This window comes from Penicillium concentricum, assembly GCF_028827145.1.
Source record: "Penicillium concentricum strain IBT 3081 chromosome Unknown utg000001l_segment0_segment0, whole genome shotgun sequence".
NCBI classification, from domain to species: Eukaryota; Fungi; Ascomycota; class Eurotiomycetes; order Eurotiales; family Aspergillaceae; genus Penicillium; species Penicillium concentricum.
Window position 1 is genome coordinate 4,577,722 of NW_026622754.1, and position 17,120 is coordinate 4,594,841.

The following is a 17,120-nucleotide window of genomic DNA, read 5'->3' on the forward strand; positions in this document are numbered from 1 at the left end:
AATCCAACAGTTACGCGTTTCTACGGGGCCATGGGGCCCAGATTTCCTAGTCTAGAATCATTATCACACCCGAACTTTTTTGATTTCGAGTCAAAGACTTTGTAAGAAAAGGGGACCTCGGGGAATAACGGTGTCCTGACTATGCAAGATTCTGCAGGGTTGGAAATCGCTGATTCGAATTTAAAGGGTAAATCCCAGCAGCAAGGTTGAAGGCGGCCCGTGGCTGGGCGGGTTGCATATTCCCAGTTCGATGGAACCCACCGCGATTGGTCGATCGAGCACAGCAGTCTTCGATCGTGAGGATCGAAATATGCCATTGGTAACTGCATACATAATACATATCATCCTAGGATCCTAGGATCACCGGAAAAAGAGTCCTAGGTTTGGCCCGACTCCCTTGGAGGATAAGTTGAAATTAGATTTTATGATTCGGGTTCTGAAGGGAAAAAGGACCTTTAATATTTTGTACTGCACTTTGAATAGAAAGGCAAAAGACAAAAAGAGAAAAGATCAAGAAATAAAAAAATGAAGTAAAATCCGTGAAAATCATATATTAATTCCGTCCATCTTTCTCACGAAAATCCCTTTTCACAGAAACATTATACTATTTCCGCTTTTAATGATTTCACGCCTGAAGCGCCTAGGAATCTTTACTTTTTATCTCCACTTACCGGGATTTGCTTTTGCTTTTTGAATTCGAAAATGTCGATCCTATGAATTATAGTTGTCGGGACTGTCCGCCCTGCCACAGATTATAACTTAACCCAAGCTGTCGGGCTCTTCCCCCTCTTTTGGATTTGCTTGAGTCTTTTCCATTTATTGGGACGTTGGAATCTCACTTCCTGATTCCAGAAATAGCTCACCTTCCACGATACCTGTCATTGATCCCGTCGAAGAGACCATGGGTTCTATAGCTCCTGTAAGTTGGTTTCTCTTATGGAACATGGCCCCCATATCAATATTCTATAGTTATTGATATTCTGGCTATTTGACTATCTTCTTGTTGCTAACCTAAAATGATGCAGGTACTGCATGATGACGGGTAATACCTCCATTGGCCCTTCTCACCTCTTATTTTTGCTTTATCAAATGACTGACCATATCATAACAGTGATACGCAGTCCTTGACTGACAGTGTAACCGATTATCCCGTTGAGAATGGAAGAACCTATCACAAGTACCACGAGGGAGGTTTGTTTGCAATTCCAGCTCTGTCAGATCTCACACAGCATGGCTAATTCAGTGCTTAGCTTATGTATACCCCAATGATGAACAGGAGATGGATCGCCTGGACATGCAACATCACATGTTCAAACTGGCGATGGACGGAAAGCTATTCCAAGTCCCACTCCGAGACCCAAAGCATATTCTTGATATTGGTACCGGCTCAGGAATATGGCCAATAGAGATGTGTATGATCACCCGTCCTAGTCCTAAGTTTACTGTCTCACCATCTCAAATTATTTTCTTGCAGCGGCCTTGTTTCCAAACACCGAAATCATAGGGACGGATCTTTCCCCAGTGCAGCCAACAGAAGTACCGCCCAACGTCCATTTCTTGGTCGATGATGCTACTGAAGAAGACTGGATGTGGGACCACAACTATTTTGATTTCATTCATACCGGACACATGACCGGAGCTGTGCCATCATTCAAACGTCTACTACGACAGTCATTCAGACACCTAAAACCGGGGGCATACATGGAATGTCAAGAGCTAGATCCCAAACCGGAATGTGACGATGAGACCATGCCTCCCGAAAACCAAGACGGGGGATACAGTGCATACGCCATGCACGATTGGGTAGACCTTAGTGTGCGCTCGGGCCGTGAGTCCGATCCACCAAGACAATTCCGAATTGCCCACCGGATTGCACAGTATATGAAAGATATAGGGTTCGTCGACGTTGAACAACGACTCCACAAAATCCCCATAAACACCTGGCCGCAGGACGAGAAGCTAAAGACCATCGGCGCCTGGAGTGAGAGTAATTGGCTCGATGCTTTATCCGGGTGGTCATATAAGCCTTTTCTTGCCCTTGGGTGGTCGAAACCTGAAATTGAAGTCTTCCTCGTTGATGTGAGGAGGAGTATACAGGACCGAAATGTCCATGCCTATCAGAACTTTTATGTGGTGACAGGACGGAAGCCCCTTCCCAACGAAGGAAAAAGTGCTTCCTGAGCTCCTGTTCCCCCCGCTTTCTCGTCATGACTGTCTTACTTTTTATCACCCCGTCCCATCATGTCTTCTTCCAGATGATTAGCATGTGATACCCTTGGTGGGCAAAATTTTGCATGCATTGCATTGGCGTTGTGTTTATGATTCCAATATATTTTTTTCTTCACCTTCTATATAAATCCACTTCCATACCTATATTGTTATGCGAACCTCTGGTATACATCCAATGGGGTGTAAACAAAATCGGCTTGGAAGGGTTAAATGGCATAATTTGACATGAAACCCAGGTTAAACGTAGAAAAAAGTACAATTTATAAAACAAGAGAATAATGACCAGAACAAACGCCACGGCGGAAAATATGATGTGGACATATATAGACTGAGGTGATAAATGGAAGTCCAAAGATTGGCCCGTTGACCCATCCACAACTGGAGCGACGCGGAGATTAGTCATCACGCCAAGAATCGGAAAGCCGCTATGCGAAAGTTGATGCCAAGTGCTTGCGACAAGCCTAAGACAGCAATTGGCCTGCACATGCCATAGCCAATCCCATGTCTTTCGGCAGACATGCCTACCGGCATGCTCTCAAGCCACCAGCTACTCCAACGCTTGACCATCTCTGGATCGGCGATGACCTACTCGCAGCCACGTTTCGTCACTTCGCCAACGGTCAACGGCGGCATGGGAGCTGCGTTCCAGGACCACTGGAAGCACGGCGGCGCCTAGCAAAGCGAAGAAATACCGCTCTGGCAAGCATAGGGGGAGGCACGGCTGAAGATATCGCGTGTTTATTTGGCCGCAATGGGAGGGAACACATGAAATGGACCGACCAACCGTGGCAGAGAGCGCCATTCGAAACCCAGAGTATGTCTGACGAGACACACAATTTTTTTGAGTATCTGCTAATTGTTCATTGAAGGTTTCGTAGATCATTCTATGGGTCCTCCTACAGTACCTTTCTCCTTCGACCAGAATCCAGAGCTTCAACCGGAACCCAGCGAATTTACTGCTCATGCTCCTCCGTCATACCTCACCAAGGCGGACAATGCTACGCGCGAGGAGATGCTGGAGGGATTCTTGTGTGGGAAAAATTGGGGCATTGAAGATGCGAGGGACTTCACTCGCCGGTTGAGAATTGACCTCCACCGAGAGCCGCGGTACAGCCGGCAGATATTCGAGAGGTTACTTGCTCGTTCAGACCCAGACCTTACAGAAGCAATTGCTTTCTTGGACGATCCGTTCCTGAATACGCGGGGATCGGGAAACTACGCCGCAGCGGTCGAAATCTTCGTTCGAACAAAAACGAAACGCGGCAAACGAACCGCTGTTTTGAATGTCATCAATCGTGCGTTAGAGTTGGGGTCAATTTCAACTGATGAGATCTGTCTGATCATTACCGCTCTACCGAATATCATTGTCGAAGGAAACAAGACTCTGGGATCTTGGGACCATAAAGCTTTGTTGAAGCACTACCGCGCAATGTGGAAAGCTATTGGGTGCTGTAACATTCTCGGGTATCACGATCTGGACAGAGATATTGTTGATGCTTGGCTTGGGGAGCTCTTGCGTACTCGAAGCTTTCGTTTTGCTGAGGAAATAATCATTGGAACCCATGATGCAGACAGTCGCAGCCAGTGGCCTTCTGCTTTAGTACAAGCTTGGTTGGAAACTATGGAAGTTGATTCGGAGACAAGCTTGCCTTTTCCCGACAAGATCTTCAGCCAGCTGGATGTGAACAGTGCGGCGGATTGTGTCATTCGTGTAACAGAGTCATTGGCATCGTCTTCAGCAGACAGCGTCTCCAGAAACCAATTGCTTGAAAGATGGCGGGATTGCCTCGCGAATGCCGAAGTCATTTCAACCGTTGCCAAGTCACAGGTCTGGTTCGATTTCCCTCTCCCGTGTGTTCAAAAACAGATCAAGCATGCCCCTCTGAGCCACTCAACTCAACGTCAGATCATTTTGCGACTCTGGCTTCTACGAACGCTTGGTCGATCTACTGGGCCTATGTACAACCAGAGTGCAAGAGAAACGGATCAACCGATCTACTCATTACTCAATCTCTACCAAACGGTGATTCAAGATACCAGCGGAGCATTCTTTCCGGACTTCATGCGGGAAATCCATGACCTCGATCTCCCATACAACAGCCTCCTGATCCTAGCCCTGAACAAAAAGGGCAAAACTTCCATTACAAAAACCACCCGCAGAACCCTCGAGCAACTCGAAACCTCCCAGCTCTCTCTAGCAGAAGTGTGGACAAACCCATCCATATATAAGGGAATACAGCGACTCTTCCACACCACCTTCGACCAAATGTTCCACCGCATGGACCTCACAAACCCGGCCACAGTTGAAGAGCTCTTGAATGTTGTTCGATCAGGCGACTCAAATAACATCTGGCCCGTCCTCAGACTTCTCAGTAACAACACCCCATTCAAGGTCAGCCTCCACAAAGCCTGGCAGCCCATTCCACACCCCGATGAAAAAGTCCTCGTGCGATACCACCCAGGCCCGCGGGACAGCCGATGCCCCGATCCCCATGCTGCAGTCGACCTCATAAACCAGCTGGCAGTCTCTCTCTCCTGCTGCAAGCACCTGACTCCGTGTCAGTCGTTCCATATGGTTCACTGGCTTTACGGGTATCTTCGCAGACACGGCGGGCCCGTGGATCCGGAATTCGTGCGGGCCATGTATCATGCTGGTATTGTGCGATTCCGCCGCGACGGTCGTCGTATCTCGGCTACTCAGTATGAGTACATTCTTTGGATCGTTGGCAAGTTTGAAGGCCCTGAGGTCGTTGAAGAGCTCACTGCTCTGCCTCAGATTGGAGAATCGAGGCCTGACTGGCAGTAGATGTAGTATGTGAATGGATATCTACACGAGAACATTTTGTAAAATAGAGCGATACGATATACCCCTGCTTTGATATTACCTTTCCTAGAAGGTGCTGAGCTGAGAATACAATTTACATGAGCGACACATAAAGTTTTTGAAAACTCCGATTTCCTGTCCTGGTCATACCTGCTCTAAACCTTGTAGCATAAACTCCACGAACAGTACAGCCGCAGTCTTGCCCGAGTACGATCGTACAGAAAACATAATGGAGAGAAGAAACCATGCGTGCATTAAATCAACCCAAGAAGACCACTGGTCAGTGCATCTCCAAGAATATCTAGGTATCAACTTCCATGCTGTCCCCAATAGCAAGGTTATCATCACCGGACAGAGTTTCGATCGTGACATATTTCTTCATATCTTCCTTGCTGATAACTCTCTGGTCCAAATAAGCAGTGGTACCGCGAGGGAAGCGGTAGTTGCGCTCCTTCTGCGGGCGCTCGTTGGGCTTCATGTAGTTGCGAAGCAACTGGGTGGGCTGGTCCTTCTCGATCACACACACGTCGACATTGCTACCAGAGCCCAGATCGTTGAAGATACCGGCCTTGATTGCCTCGGCGCAAATGTCGATGGCGCCCTGTCGGTCCAGGTCTGGTTGCCAGGTCGACTCAAACACCGACATCGCAGCCAGCGATCCGGATCCCATCGTCACATACGGCAGCTTGTCTGTGGATCCATGTGCGTGCACAGTGTACAGTCCCGTACCGGTCGGGTCAACGCCTGCAACAACCAGGTACGCTCCGATGTGGCCCTGGTACCGGAAGAGGTGCTGCTTGAGCATCGTCATACAGGTGATCACACGGGGGTCGCGGCCTGTTGATAGCGAGTGCAGTTCGACGTTGGAGCTGATGAGCGCCGTGGTGAATTCGGTATCGGCGGCGGTACCGGCTCCAGCACACCAGATCTTCGGCGCGATGTAGTGTAGCTTCTCACAGTTCTGGAGACAAAGAATGTCAGATACCTTCTAAAAGGAAATGCACATTGTCGGATCGGTATCTCTTACCTTGTCTGCTACTATAGGACCGCTGGTAGCTCGGGTATCTGCTGCAATCTGTAATGGCGATTCGAGTCAGCTCCTTGGTCACAGCTCTTTTGGATCTCCTCGCATCGCTTGGGACCGTACCACAACACCCTTATCGTAGACACAGCCCACAATTGTTGTACCGGTACTTGTGGCCTTGGGAAGGGGAACACCCCTGGCATGAAGTGCCGCATTGCGGTTGTAGTTTGTGAAGTCGAAGCCCGGCATCGTGACAACGCTGGTGTTCGCGACCAGCTGAACTGATTATCAGGATAGAGAGTAGGTATAGAAAGAAACAAGAGCGAAATTCAAATATCGGGGGAGAACGAGAAGGATGGATGGACGAATGGGATAGCAAGCTGGAGATGGAAGTGAAGAGGAAGTGAGCTGTTTGGAGTGACGAAGCTCCCGCAGCCTAAACCGACGCCTTAATTATCAGGCATAAACAAGGTGTTTTTGCCCGGACATTATTTTCGAATTCAATGCTCTTCTTTATGTAGTCTCTCTTGACTTCTCTCTCTAACCCTTTGCGCATCGGCGATACCCGTTGCGTCCCTTTTTATTTTTTGCTTGTCTTCTCATTCCTGGGAAGCTGCGCAACCTCAAGATTTTCGCGCATACTCTCAACCTCTTCTCCCGGAGTCCTCAGTCACTCCATCGACGCTCGCTCTCTACACCTCCCACCTCACCTTCACCTAATGCTCTCAGACATAGCTCTCCTTTAAGCGAAAGCACACGTTCTCCCTCTGGGACATTCAACTCGGAAAAGCTTAGAATGGCTTTTAATTTCGGTGCATCCAACCCCGCTGGGGGAAGCGCCTCTGCGGAGCTTGGTTCAGAGCTTCCGGATGTTTTTACAGATGTATGTCCCGCCACAACACTTCATCAACACGATCGTTCTCTCTAATATAGCTATAGGAAGTCGGTTTCAAAGGCGTCTCCGGGGACGCAAATATCCGCTTCCTCCCAACAGCATGGCCCGACGACGCGCTTCCTGCTCCTACCTCCTCACTTCTGGCTGTCGCACACACCACAGGCCTCGTTGTTGGTGCTGGTCCAGATGCGCTAGTAATCAGCACCTCTGAAGCCGTGAGAAAGTCAATCGAGGCGCCGGCTGGAGAAGATATGGAGAAAACGAAGCCGTTTCAAGCCATCGCCACAATTCCCCTTCCTTCTCGTCCCACTCATGTGGCATTCACACCCGGCGACGACGGCTTGATCCTCGCCACGGAGAATGGCGCCGCCATCTCGGTTTTCGATACAACCACCCTCGTGCAAGGAAATGCGCAGCCAGCGATTTCAATTCCCACTAATGGCGTGTCGCTACGAGCACTAGCGCCAAACCCCGACTCTTCCTCCACACTTGTCGCGCTGGTCACTGTTAACGGCGAGCTTCTTATCGCAGATCTCAAGGCTGGGAGCCTAGTTCCTGGGCCCAATGGCCCGGTCCTCAAGGATGGCGTCAGCTGTGCTTCATGGAGCAATAAAGGAAAGCAGCTTGTTGCTGGATTGGCCGATGGCACTGGATACCAGATGACTCCAGATGGAACGAAGAAGGCCGAAATTCCTCGGCCATCTGATTTGGAGGGAGATTGCCACAGTAAGTTTCAAATAATCGTCAGAACTAAAGGTGTGTTTTTACTTACGATTATACAGTTTCCTCAATCTCATGGCTTGAAAACGATGTTTTCTTTGTGACATACACACCAAATGTTTCAGAGGATGACATGGGAATGAACCCACCTTCTTCATACTACATCATAACCCGCCGTAAGCAGGCGCCGTTCCTCATCCAGAAATTGCCAGAAGTCTGCTCGACTATGGGCTTTATGCTGAAGCGTGGCCCCGCATTCCAATTTATCACCAGAATTAGAGACTACAAGCCTCACTTGAAAGATGCCTTAATCATCGCGTCAACTGCGTCAACCGATCTCGGACTCATCACGCGATCTGACCAACCTCTGGCGAACGATGAGCGAACCAAGCTTCATGTTGGTCAGTTCATGACCACAGAATTAAGCGACGACACCAAACGTGCCAGTGTCCCGTTGAAGGAATCTGGAGATGAGACATCGGTCATTGGCCTGGCACAAAACCTGTCAGCCACGGAAAATGTCATTGCACCGCTTCCGGGTTCCGATATCTTGGAGAGCTCGGCGCCTCTTCCCGGGGTTCTTCTTTTGAACAATGATGGTATTCTCTCATCTTGGTGGTTTGTTTACGCTGATTCCATTCGCCAAAACATCCCGTATTCTGGGTTGATTACGTCTCATCAGGCAACCCAAGCTCCCTCTCAGCCACAGCCACAGGCTATAGCTCCAACCCCAGCCCCAGCCTCTACACAGCAACCTGCATTTGGCCAGTCATCGTTTGGAGCTCCGGCATTTGGCCAGTCAGGGTTTGGGAAGCCGGCAGGAGCTCCTGCCTTCGGTACCCCGTCACGTATGGGCGCTTCAACTATGGGTGCGACTGCTTTTGGGAAACAAAGTAGTCCAGCATTTGGCAGTCCGTCTCAGCTTGGTGGAAGCTCTACCCCGGCCTTTGGAAAGCCATCAACTCCGGCTGGTGCTCCCGCTTTTGGGACCCCTTCCCAGCCGGGAGCATCCTTCGGCACTCCCAGTACTCCTGGACAGCCGCAGTTCGGGAAGTCTGGATTTGGGGCCACAGGATCTGGACTTGCACAGCCTAGTGCCCCAGCAAACCCATTCGGGGCCAGTGGAGCACCATCTAGCGGTGGTGGATTCAGCTCTTTCTCCGGTGGAGGTGGGTTTAGTGGCTTTGCAACAGCAAAGCCGGGCGAATCACCATTCGCGGCGAAGAAGTCAGGCGAATCACCGTTCGCTGCAACGCAGTCAAAGGGTTCACCCTTCGCAGCCGCCTCTTCTGGTCAAAGTGCTTTCGCTAAGAGCTCTGCCTCGCCCTTTGGAGCCAAGCCTCAGACCTCGTTCCCACCTCCAGCTGCAAAAGAAGTCAAGAATCCCTTTGGTGGCGCTGCGCAAGGTGGCTTTGAACTCAAGTCTACCTTCAAGGGCCAAGCCTCGCCTGCCATTGCTGAGCCAAAAGAAGACAAATCTTCTTCTGGGGCGTTCTCGTTTGGTGGCTCTTTTGACAAGATGGTGTCAACGTCCCGCAAGGGAAGCTCGTCGCCGAGTGAATCAATGGATGACACTGAAGATATCGAACCTGTGAACAAGGATACATTCTCAATTTTCGGCGGGGTAAGCAAACCTGCTTCGCAGGCTCCCACATCAATGTTCAGTTCAAAGACAACAACTCCGGCCGGGAACACCATGTCGATGTTTGGCCCCAATGCCGACAAAAACCGTGTGACCAGCCCATTGTCAGTACTGTCTGATAAGACAGAGACACCCAAGAAGAATTGGCCTAATACATCAAGTATCGATGTGGAGGCGCCATTGCCACCTGATTCCACCAGCCGGGCTAGTTATGCTGCCGGAGATACTTCTGCTTCCTCCAACGTGTCGAAGTCCTCCGTCGAGGATGCCCCGCTTCCTCCCGATTTCACCAAGGCGAAGAAGTCTTCACTCAAATATGAAGATGACGTTCCTCTCCCCCCGATTTCATTTCGCAGAAGAAGCCTGCTCCAAAGACGGACGACGCTCCTCTCCCCCCGACTTCCTTACCCAGAAAAAGCTCGCCCCGAAGACGGATGACGCTCCGCTCCCTCCCGACTTCCTCACCCAGAAGAAGTCTGCGCCCAAGACAGACGACGCCCCTCTGCCTCCCGATTTCATCGCTCAGAAAAAGCCTGCTCCGAAGACGGACGACGCTCCTCTTCCTCCCGACTTCCTCACCCAGAAGAAGTCTGCACCCAAGACAGAGGACGCCCCCCTTCCTCCCGACTTCCTAACAAAGCCCAAAAAGTCCGAGGCTGCGGTTGTCCCCGAGGACGCACCTCTGCCGCCTGACTTTACTGCAAAGCCAAAAGTCAACCCATCCGAAGAGGCAGTACCAATCCCAGATGAATCCGATGAATCAGACATCTCCGACGAAGACTCCGAGGCCGCAGATGAGTCCGACTTTAGTGATAGCGGCGAAGAAATCACACATGACGAAGCATTCCTCGCTAAATCCAAGCCATCGGCTCAGAGTTCGTTTGGTGCAGTTTCCGAGCAAAGCTCGACCGGAGGATTCTTCAGCAGTCCTGCTCGAAATGTGGATGACAAAGGCCGCCTTCCCCGGCAGCTATTTGGGGAGATGCCTAAGCAGCCAATCCTTCCTCCTCCGGGCCCAATTGCCCAAGGTAATCGCGAGCCCTACCGGTCACCGAGCCCGGTTCGGGTCGGAGGGAAAAAGAATGTGCTTTTCTCTGAGAAATCCCATAGCCGTAAGGGATCCACAGGCGCGTTGCACTCGCGTAAGGCATCTCTTACCCAGATTGCCCAGCGTGATGGCCACTTGAGAAAGGCCAGTGACGTTGCTCGCGAGGAGCAAGAGAAGCAGGCACGCGCACATGCAGCAGCTCAACTTCAGGAAGATGATGTTCTATCCTTGTCAGACGACGACGATGATGATAGACTCCGCGATGAGCTGGCTCAACCCGTTGAGCCCGTTGATACCCTGGACCCATTCTTGCCACACCAAAACTACATGGGCGAGACCGCGAAGCCAGGGATTGCCGGCCAGGTCGAGCGACTCTACCGTGACATCAACTCCATGGTAGATACATTGGGCATAAATGCTAGGTCGTTGGCGGGATTCCTTCTGCACCAGCAGCCCAATAAGCCCTCTGATATTGATGAGTGGGTGATGGTCCTCAAGAGCGACCAGCCCGCTGACATCCTCGACACGAAGATGGCCCTGAAGGACATCGAGAGATTTGACGAGATGATCGTTTCAATTGCGCAATCATTGGACAACCAGCGGGTGCAGGGAGTGGATGAAAAGCTCGATGCATGCCGCGACCTGCTCACAAAGCAGGTTGTCACCCTGCGGGGCCAGTTTGCAAGCATCCGCAAAACCCTTGACGCCCACACTGACATCGGCGCTATTCTCGAAGCACCACTTTCTGCCGAGCAAGGTGCGCTCCAGCATGATCTGCGCACCACATACACAAATATCCAGGTCAAGATGACTGCTCTTGAACAGGCAGTCTCCCTCCTGCGTGCCAAAATCGCCGACATTCCGCAGGCGAATGGCACAGGCAGGAACCGGCCAACTGTCGAGGCCGTCACCAAGACTATTGCTACAATGATGGGCATGGCCGAGGGAAAGAGCACAGACATCGATGTTCTCGAGGCACAGATGCGCAAGCTCGGTGTGGATATTGCTCCCACAGGACCCCCAAGCCGCGAGGCGTCCCCCTTCTCTACTCCTCGCAAGAACATTGCTGGCCGTATTCCCATGACCCCTGGGTCACGAGGCTCGATCGACGGTAGCGCCTACCACACCCCCGAGTCTGTTTCGCGTGGTCTCAACTTCCGGGCCAGCATCAATGGCTCAGTGAGACAGAGCCGTCTCCGCAGCGTCGAGGGTGCTGGCGAGCCTGCCCTCCCGCAAGAGGACGCCATCGAATACAAGGCCAAGAAGTCACGTCGCCAGCACTTGAATGCCAACTTGAAGAAGGCCTTCGAGGACAAGCAGGCCAAGGTGCGCGGCGTTGATGAGTGGTAGTTTCTATTTTTACTTTCTTCTCATTTCTCATTTCCTATTTGCTTTCATTTGGTTTTTCTCTGAAGATTCTTATCTGAGATTTGGGGAATTTGCTTTCAGCGTGGATTGGTATCAGGTGGTCTTAATTGGGCCAGGGAGTCATGGCATGCACATACGTACGTAGCGGATTTTTTTTCAGCGCCACGATGAGTGGCAAAATTAGCTATCAAATGCAAGCCCTATCTACATGCAGTTCTTTGCGTAAGCTTACCTGACAAGGTCTAGCTGTCAAGCCCTGTATTCGCAAGTGGAACCTGCTTTTGCCTCTCCAGCACAGAAGTCGACCTTGGTCAGCCCCCTATCTTTTGACACATCCATAGCACTTGACAAAGAATGTAGTTCGATCGATGGCATAGTCAGGGCTGAAGTAACAAAGGCAAAGTGAACGCACATCCTTACACCTCGAGATAGAACATAATTAGCTCCAAGGATTGTTCATCAAAGACATAGATATAGCTATAGAAAGCCATTGTATAATAAATGCCAAAACGTCTTTGTTCTAGCTCACGACGTAGAACTCATATAAAAGGCCGATTTCCTCGAGTCTATATCAAAACCATTGGCACCACTAGCAACCCTCCAAATATATTTCCAGCCAAAACTTTCCTTAGCCCTATTTCATCTACCAGCAAAATGCCAGCACGCGCGTTTGATAGGTGTCCTTTCATAGTGAACTCCGAGCGTATGGTGGACCCCGAGGACGTCGCCGCTCTTTGGATTACTATAGATTTCCCCGAAGCAATGAGACATACCCATAGTGACGAGCAGCTGATGGAGTTTGTGGTTCAGCAGATTCAAAACCACAATACTGGTATCTTCACTTCTGCACAGCATTACCAGCGACACTTCTGTCTCTCGTTACCAGTTGTTGAATTCGCTAAGGATGAGAACTTCAATGATTTTATGGCTCAGGCTGAGACCCTGGCACTCTGGTGGCTCAGAAAAATCCGCGCGCATGAGGCTCAGCTTGACCGGGAATTGCTTTTCCTTTAGTTTGACGAGGAAATAGTTCTGTGTGAGAAGACCGCCAAAAAGACATCCAAAAAGGCCGCATAAGCAGTCGGACTATCCTTGTATCGGACTGAGGGGACTGAGGCGAGAGGTATGTGGAGGTGTGTAGTCGAAAGGGTTCTCTGAGGGTATCCGATAGATGAATCAAGCAGCTATGTTAAAACGAGAAAAAGGAACAAGACACCCAGCAAAGACGTAGATTTGCATAAGTAACCAATAACACCTCAACCGTAAGTCCCAGTTTATGGGATCCATATTTTGATCAAATTCCACAGTCTGCGATTCTGGCTCGACAAAGTTGAACCACCACCAGTGTCAGGAAATGCCATTTGGTTGAAAAGAAACCGAATCTCAATATCAACAAGATAGCTATAGCGGATAGATTAGCCAAGTACCAAACGTAAAAGGACCTAGAGTGTCAGAGAAGCAGAGATCACAGGTCATGAGGGTATACTCTGCACCTTCTTAACCTAAATCAGGTTGCGAGAACAAAATCGCAATCCGCATCAACTTGCGGAGTATTTCCCACTGCGCAGCCAGGAGGTTTCCACCACGTGGGTTTGATTTCACCAAGGGACCAGACGCATTCGGACGGCATCCATGCTCAGGCAAGGCGATAACGATGTGGGAATCGTTGGATTTGAGAGTGCACCAGCGTCCACAACCAATGGTAGTACACAGGTATTAAATGAGCCATGGTTTCAGTTTGGGACAAGATGAGAAGCCACACGATCAAGAGCCCGAAAGCGATCAAATGGAACAGCATGAGGAAGCCCACAGATTCCCAGAAGACCATCCATTTCACGAGGCTGTATGTGAGGCTAGGACAGACGAGCCAGATTGAAAGGAGAGTGATGAAGTACAGTTGAATTGCTGTAAGTTTGAATGGGAGAGATAAGCCGGACATCATGATGGATGATGTATGATTGCATGGTATTGAGGAAAGAGACGAAAAGAGAGAGAAGAAGAGATGAAGGGAAAACCCAAGTACTCCATGATTCTAAGGAAGATACTACCTAGATAACTATACAAGGAAGGTGCAAAGGTGCAAAGGTATTTTCCTAATTGGGATTCTATAAGTGACATCATCCCGTGACATCAGCCATCTGTATTTTGATGTCTCTCTCAACTACACTATCATTAGGAAAAGCATCAACCCATCATGTCTCACAACGTTAGTCAGGTAATCTTTTTCCGCGTCAAATCTTCCGTCAAGCCCGAAGATCCATCCAGCGAGGAAGGCGATGCTCTACTGAAGATCTTCCGCGCGACCCAACAGCAAAGCGGCCATGAGAACTCATCCTGGGGACGCACTTCCGAAGATGAAGACACTATCGTCTGGGTTGTAGGTGAGTTCAGTATCCCCCAGAAACAACCCTCAAACTACAATATACCCACCTCCCTACAAACCTACAAGCTACGGCCTAACCAAACCAACAGAATGGACCGACGCCCGCAGCTCAGTAAACATCCGATTGCTCGACCCATTCCTGGCCCTAGACAATCTCCAGCCGCCGTCGTCACTTCGCGTCACGTTTAGCCCACCACTCTCCAGCACAGAAACCCTAACCAAAAACCCCGTGACTGAGCTGTGTACGCTGTTGTTCCCAAGCGACCTCGAAGTGCTAGCAGCAAGGAAGGTCAATGCGGACTTGATCAACTTCCGCACTGCGTTGGTTGAGCAACTGGCACAGTCAGCGGGGCCGCGGTCGTGGTCGATGGGGCATGTCGACCGGCCGAGTAAGCTGCCGCATGAAAAGAGTCCGACTGGGGAAGCTTTCGCGCACCTCCTCGCTATTGGTTGGGATAGTATAGAGACGCATCTTAAGGTCAAGGCGACAGACAAGTTTGTTGAGAGTATTGCACCTTTAAGGGAGAAGATGCTGCCGCCTATTCCTGGTTTGGAGATGAAACATGTTAGTTTTCAAAAGATTTGAGGGTTAGGTGTTCCAAGGAGGTAGGAATAATAGCGGAAAGAGGAAAAGAGAAAAAAGAAATGAGAGCGAGGCGCCGTGGATTAGTGTTGGGGGCTTGGATGTAATTTGAGCTGTGTTGCGTGGATCATAGAATGTCGGTGGTAATTAGAGCAGGTAGTGGAATGGGAAAGGGCTACTTGATTCAAAGGGATAATTGCGGGAATTGTTATTAGAAAGGCAAAAAAAAAAAATCAAATCACACGCCTTGGAATAAGATACAACAAGAAAGTAAAAGGAATAAAGGAATAACACCCTGAGAGAAATCGAAGGCAAAGAAAAAGATACTTCATTAACCACCGTAGACTTTTGGGCAGAAACCCCGCGACTCTCATAGCAAGCGTAGTAGTTTGCGCTGCTAGACTTAGATCCGGTGTTTCTCACTCTCTGGTCCATCCGTTAGAACCTGGGCACAAGAATCTTCATCCTGGGAAGGGGAATACGAACCAAGTCGGGAATAGAGCATGTACAGAGCCATCTGGTTGCACTCCGCGGTACCAGTAATAGTAACCAGACGCTCGTTGCTGCTCTCCTGGGGCTCGTTGATCTTGATGACACTGCCGCTGAGATGGCGTATCTCGTTAATTTTAGCACCACCCTTGCCGATGATGGCGCCAACCATGTCGTTGGGGATATAGATCTGCTGAGTCAGTGGCTGACCGGGCATGGCGCCGCCCACAGGAGCAGGGGCAGTTGGAGGTCCACGGCCAGGAGTCGGCTGCTGAGGACCGCCAACGTAGGGAGCGGGCTGGTGGGGTCCTGCGCCGCCGTAAGGAGCATGGGGAGCGGCGGGGAAGTGCATCGGAGTCTGAGGGACAGGAGCAGGAGCTGGCTGACCGGGCAGGTAGGGAACACCGAATGCACCGGCACCGGCACGGTTGGAGTGAGGGTGACGCTTGAAGGTCTCGGGGTGGCCATATTGGCCACCGGCGGGTTGAGGAACGTACGGCACAACCTGCATACCACCCGGGACAGCACCGGCAGGACCACCGCTGCGAGTGGCATATGCCGAAGCTGCGGGACCGCCGTAACGTTCAGACAGCTGCTCGACCAAGGTGACGGCGACATAGTAGGTAGCGATGTGGACAGCATCCGCAACACCGAGGATGACAAGGGACCGTTCGGTGGACAGAGGGAGACAAGCATCTGAGGCGTTCAGGCGAGCGCCGGAGGCCTCCTGGATCTCGCGAATGCGGCTACCACCCTTGCCGATGATGGATCCGATTAGAATGTGAGGAATTAGCAAACGCAGAGGGTACGTCTTGGACTGGGCTGTGGAAGGGGCCTCAAGGGGTTCATTGTTAAGGGTACGGATGATTAAACCAAACGCCTGATGTTTGTCATTAGCAATCGAATTTTCTTAACAAGCCAATTGAATGAGATGACTCACCTTGGCAGCGGCATCCTGGGGACCGCTGACGGTCAGGATACGCTCCACTGCACCACGAGAATAATCACTGACAGTGCACTTGGCACCGGACAGACGACGAATCTGGGACACGTTCTCACCTCCCTTTCCAATCACGGTGGCTGCCTCCGGGCTGGAGATCACAGCACGAATATGAACCCAGCTCGACTCGTCCTGGGGGGTTGGTCAGAGCCAGCTCGGTCGGCCTGGGAAGCTGTTGATTGGATGGGTTGGGTGTCGACAGGGAGACCCTTGCCATTGGGCGCATCGGGAACCACGGTATCTCCCTGGGTATCCTTGGCATCTTCGACAGCAGGAACCTGGCTACTGGATACATCTGTTTCCGCCTCGGCATCGCTCTTGACTACTTTGTCCAGCGCTGGGCGCTTGGCCTCAGGCTGGTCATTGGGGCCGGAGGGCGACGAAGGGTCCTCGAGAGGACGCTTGGTCGATTGAAGGTTGGATGGAGAAGCCGACATCTTGAATAGTCTGTGCTGCTGTTTGTTTTCACTTACAAGTGAAATCGGAAAGGTGTCAAGAATGAAATCTTCTTTTATGATCGTTTTATGTACACCAGAAATTCCCACGGAAGGTGCTGGTGCTGGCGATCTGAAGGGGAGATTGGTGCTTTGAGAAGATTGGAGAGGCTGTGAAGGAAAGGTGGTACTGAGGGAGTGCCGATGTAAGACGGGAGGAAGTGTAGATTCAAGTGTGAGAGGGCTTGCTGTCACGACCGGGGAAGCTTCACGGGGGGTTGCCGAGATGCTCGAATGGGATAAGAAAGCAGAAAGGGTGAAAATGGGATCCTTGGGTGAATGCGATGGGAAATAGGAAATGAGGCAAGTAAGATATCAAGCGCCAGAAACCGTTGCCTGCTGTACCACACTGTAGCCTCCGATAACGTCTGAATCTTAGGTCAAGGGTGTGGGCTAAACTCGAAATCGACGAGTTAATAGC

The 17,120-nt window shown here is 50.7% G+C and overlaps 7 protein-coding genes across 7 annotated transcripts; 5 read left to right on the forward strand and 2 right to left on the reverse strand.

The window, feature by feature from the left end:
* Nucleotides 1-1,016: 1,016 nt before the first annotated feature.
* N7517_001749 (class I SAM-dependent methyltransferase) lies at nucleotides 1,017-2,181 on the forward strand (the record flags this gene model as incomplete). Its single annotated transcript, XM_056719479.1, has 4 exons — nucleotides 1,017-1,042; nucleotides 1,112-1,191; nucleotides 1,251-1,412; nucleotides 1,475-2,181. 4 exons carry the CDS (start codon nucleotides 1,017-1,019, stop codon nucleotides 2,179-2,181), a joined length of 975 nt encoding a protein of 324 aa, XP_056583614.1.
* Nucleotides 2,182-2,730: 549 nt separating this feature from the next.
* N7517_001750 (uncharacterized protein) lies at nucleotides 2,731-5,035 on the forward strand (the record flags this gene model as incomplete). The annotated part of the gene is made up of 2 exons (XM_056719480.1): nucleotides 2,731-3,043; nucleotides 3,099-5,035. The coding sequence occupies 2 exons, from the start codon at nucleotides 2,731-2,733 to the stop codon at nucleotides 5,033-5,035; spliced, it is 2,250 nt and encodes a 749-aa protein (XP_056583615.1).
* Nucleotides 5,036-5,293: 258 nt separating this feature from the next.
* pup1 (proteasome core particle subunit beta 2) lies at nucleotides 5,294-6,360 on the reverse strand. Its single transcript, XM_056719481.1, has 3 exons — nucleotides 6,201-6,360; nucleotides 6,081-6,128; nucleotides 5,294-6,014 (listed from the first exon to the last, which is right to left on the reverse strand). Exons 1-3 carry the CDS (start codon nucleotides 6,324-6,326, stop codon nucleotides 5,355-5,357), a joined length of 834 nt encoding a protein of 277 aa, XP_056583616.1. The 5' UTR covers nucleotides 6,327-6,360; the 3' UTR covers nucleotides 5,294-5,354.
* A 513-nt stretch (nucleotides 6,361-6,873) lies between these two features.
* Nucleotides 6,874-11,732, forward strand: N7517_001752 (FG-nucleoporin NUP159; the record flags this gene model as incomplete). The annotated part of the gene is made up of 4 exons (XM_056719482.1): nucleotides 6,874-6,960; nucleotides 7,017-7,698; nucleotides 7,755-9,661; nucleotides 9,747-11,732. 4 exons carry the CDS (start codon nucleotides 6,874-6,876, stop codon nucleotides 11,730-11,732), a joined length of 4,662 nt encoding a protein of 1,553 aa, XP_056583617.1.
* Nucleotides 11,733-12,404: 672 nt separating this feature from the next.
* On the forward strand, nucleotides 12,405-12,764 carry N7517_001753 (uncharacterized protein; the record flags this gene model as incomplete). The annotated part of the gene is made up of 1 exon (XM_056719483.1): nucleotides 12,405-12,764. One exon carries the CDS (start codon nucleotides 12,405-12,407, stop codon nucleotides 12,762-12,764), a length of 360 nt encoding a protein of 119 aa, XP_056583618.1.
* Nucleotides 12,765-13,944: 1,180 nt separating this feature from the next.
* N7517_001754 (uncharacterized protein) lies at nucleotides 13,945-14,719 on the forward strand (the record flags this gene model as incomplete). The annotated part of the gene is made up of 2 exons (XM_056719484.1): nucleotides 13,945-14,131; nucleotides 14,223-14,719. 2 exons carry the CDS (start codon nucleotides 13,945-13,947, stop codon nucleotides 14,717-14,719), a joined length of 684 nt encoding a protein of 227 aa, XP_056583619.1.
* A 400-nt stretch (nucleotides 14,720-15,119) lies between these two features.
* Nucleotides 15,120-16,642, reverse strand: N7517_001755 (telomere maintenance protein PBP2; the record flags this gene model as incomplete). Its single annotated transcript, XM_056719485.1, has 3 exons — nucleotides 15,120-16,085; nucleotides 16,146-16,337; nucleotides 16,406-16,642. 3 exons carry the CDS (start codon nucleotides 16,640-16,642, stop codon nucleotides 15,120-15,122), a joined length of 1,395 nt encoding a protein of 464 aa, XP_056583620.1.
* Nucleotides 16,643-17,120: the final 478 nt, after the last annotated feature.

What these genes read in the sequence shown, in the direction of transcription:
- pup1 (XM_056719481.1), bottom strand. Translation starts at nt 6,326, where the DNA reads ATGCCGGGCTTCGACTTCACAAACTACAACCGCAATGCGGCACTTCAT. An exon ending in TCTACGATAAGGGTGTTGTG is followed by an intron (nt 6,129 to 6,200) that starts GTACGGTCCCAA and finishes TCGCCATTACAG; the next exon opens with ATTGCAGCAGATACCCGAGC. An exon ending in GTCCTATAGTAGCAGACAAG is followed by an intron (nt 6,015 to 6,080) that starts GTAAGAGATACC and finishes CTTTGTCTCCAG; the next exon opens with AACTGTGAGAAGCTACACTA.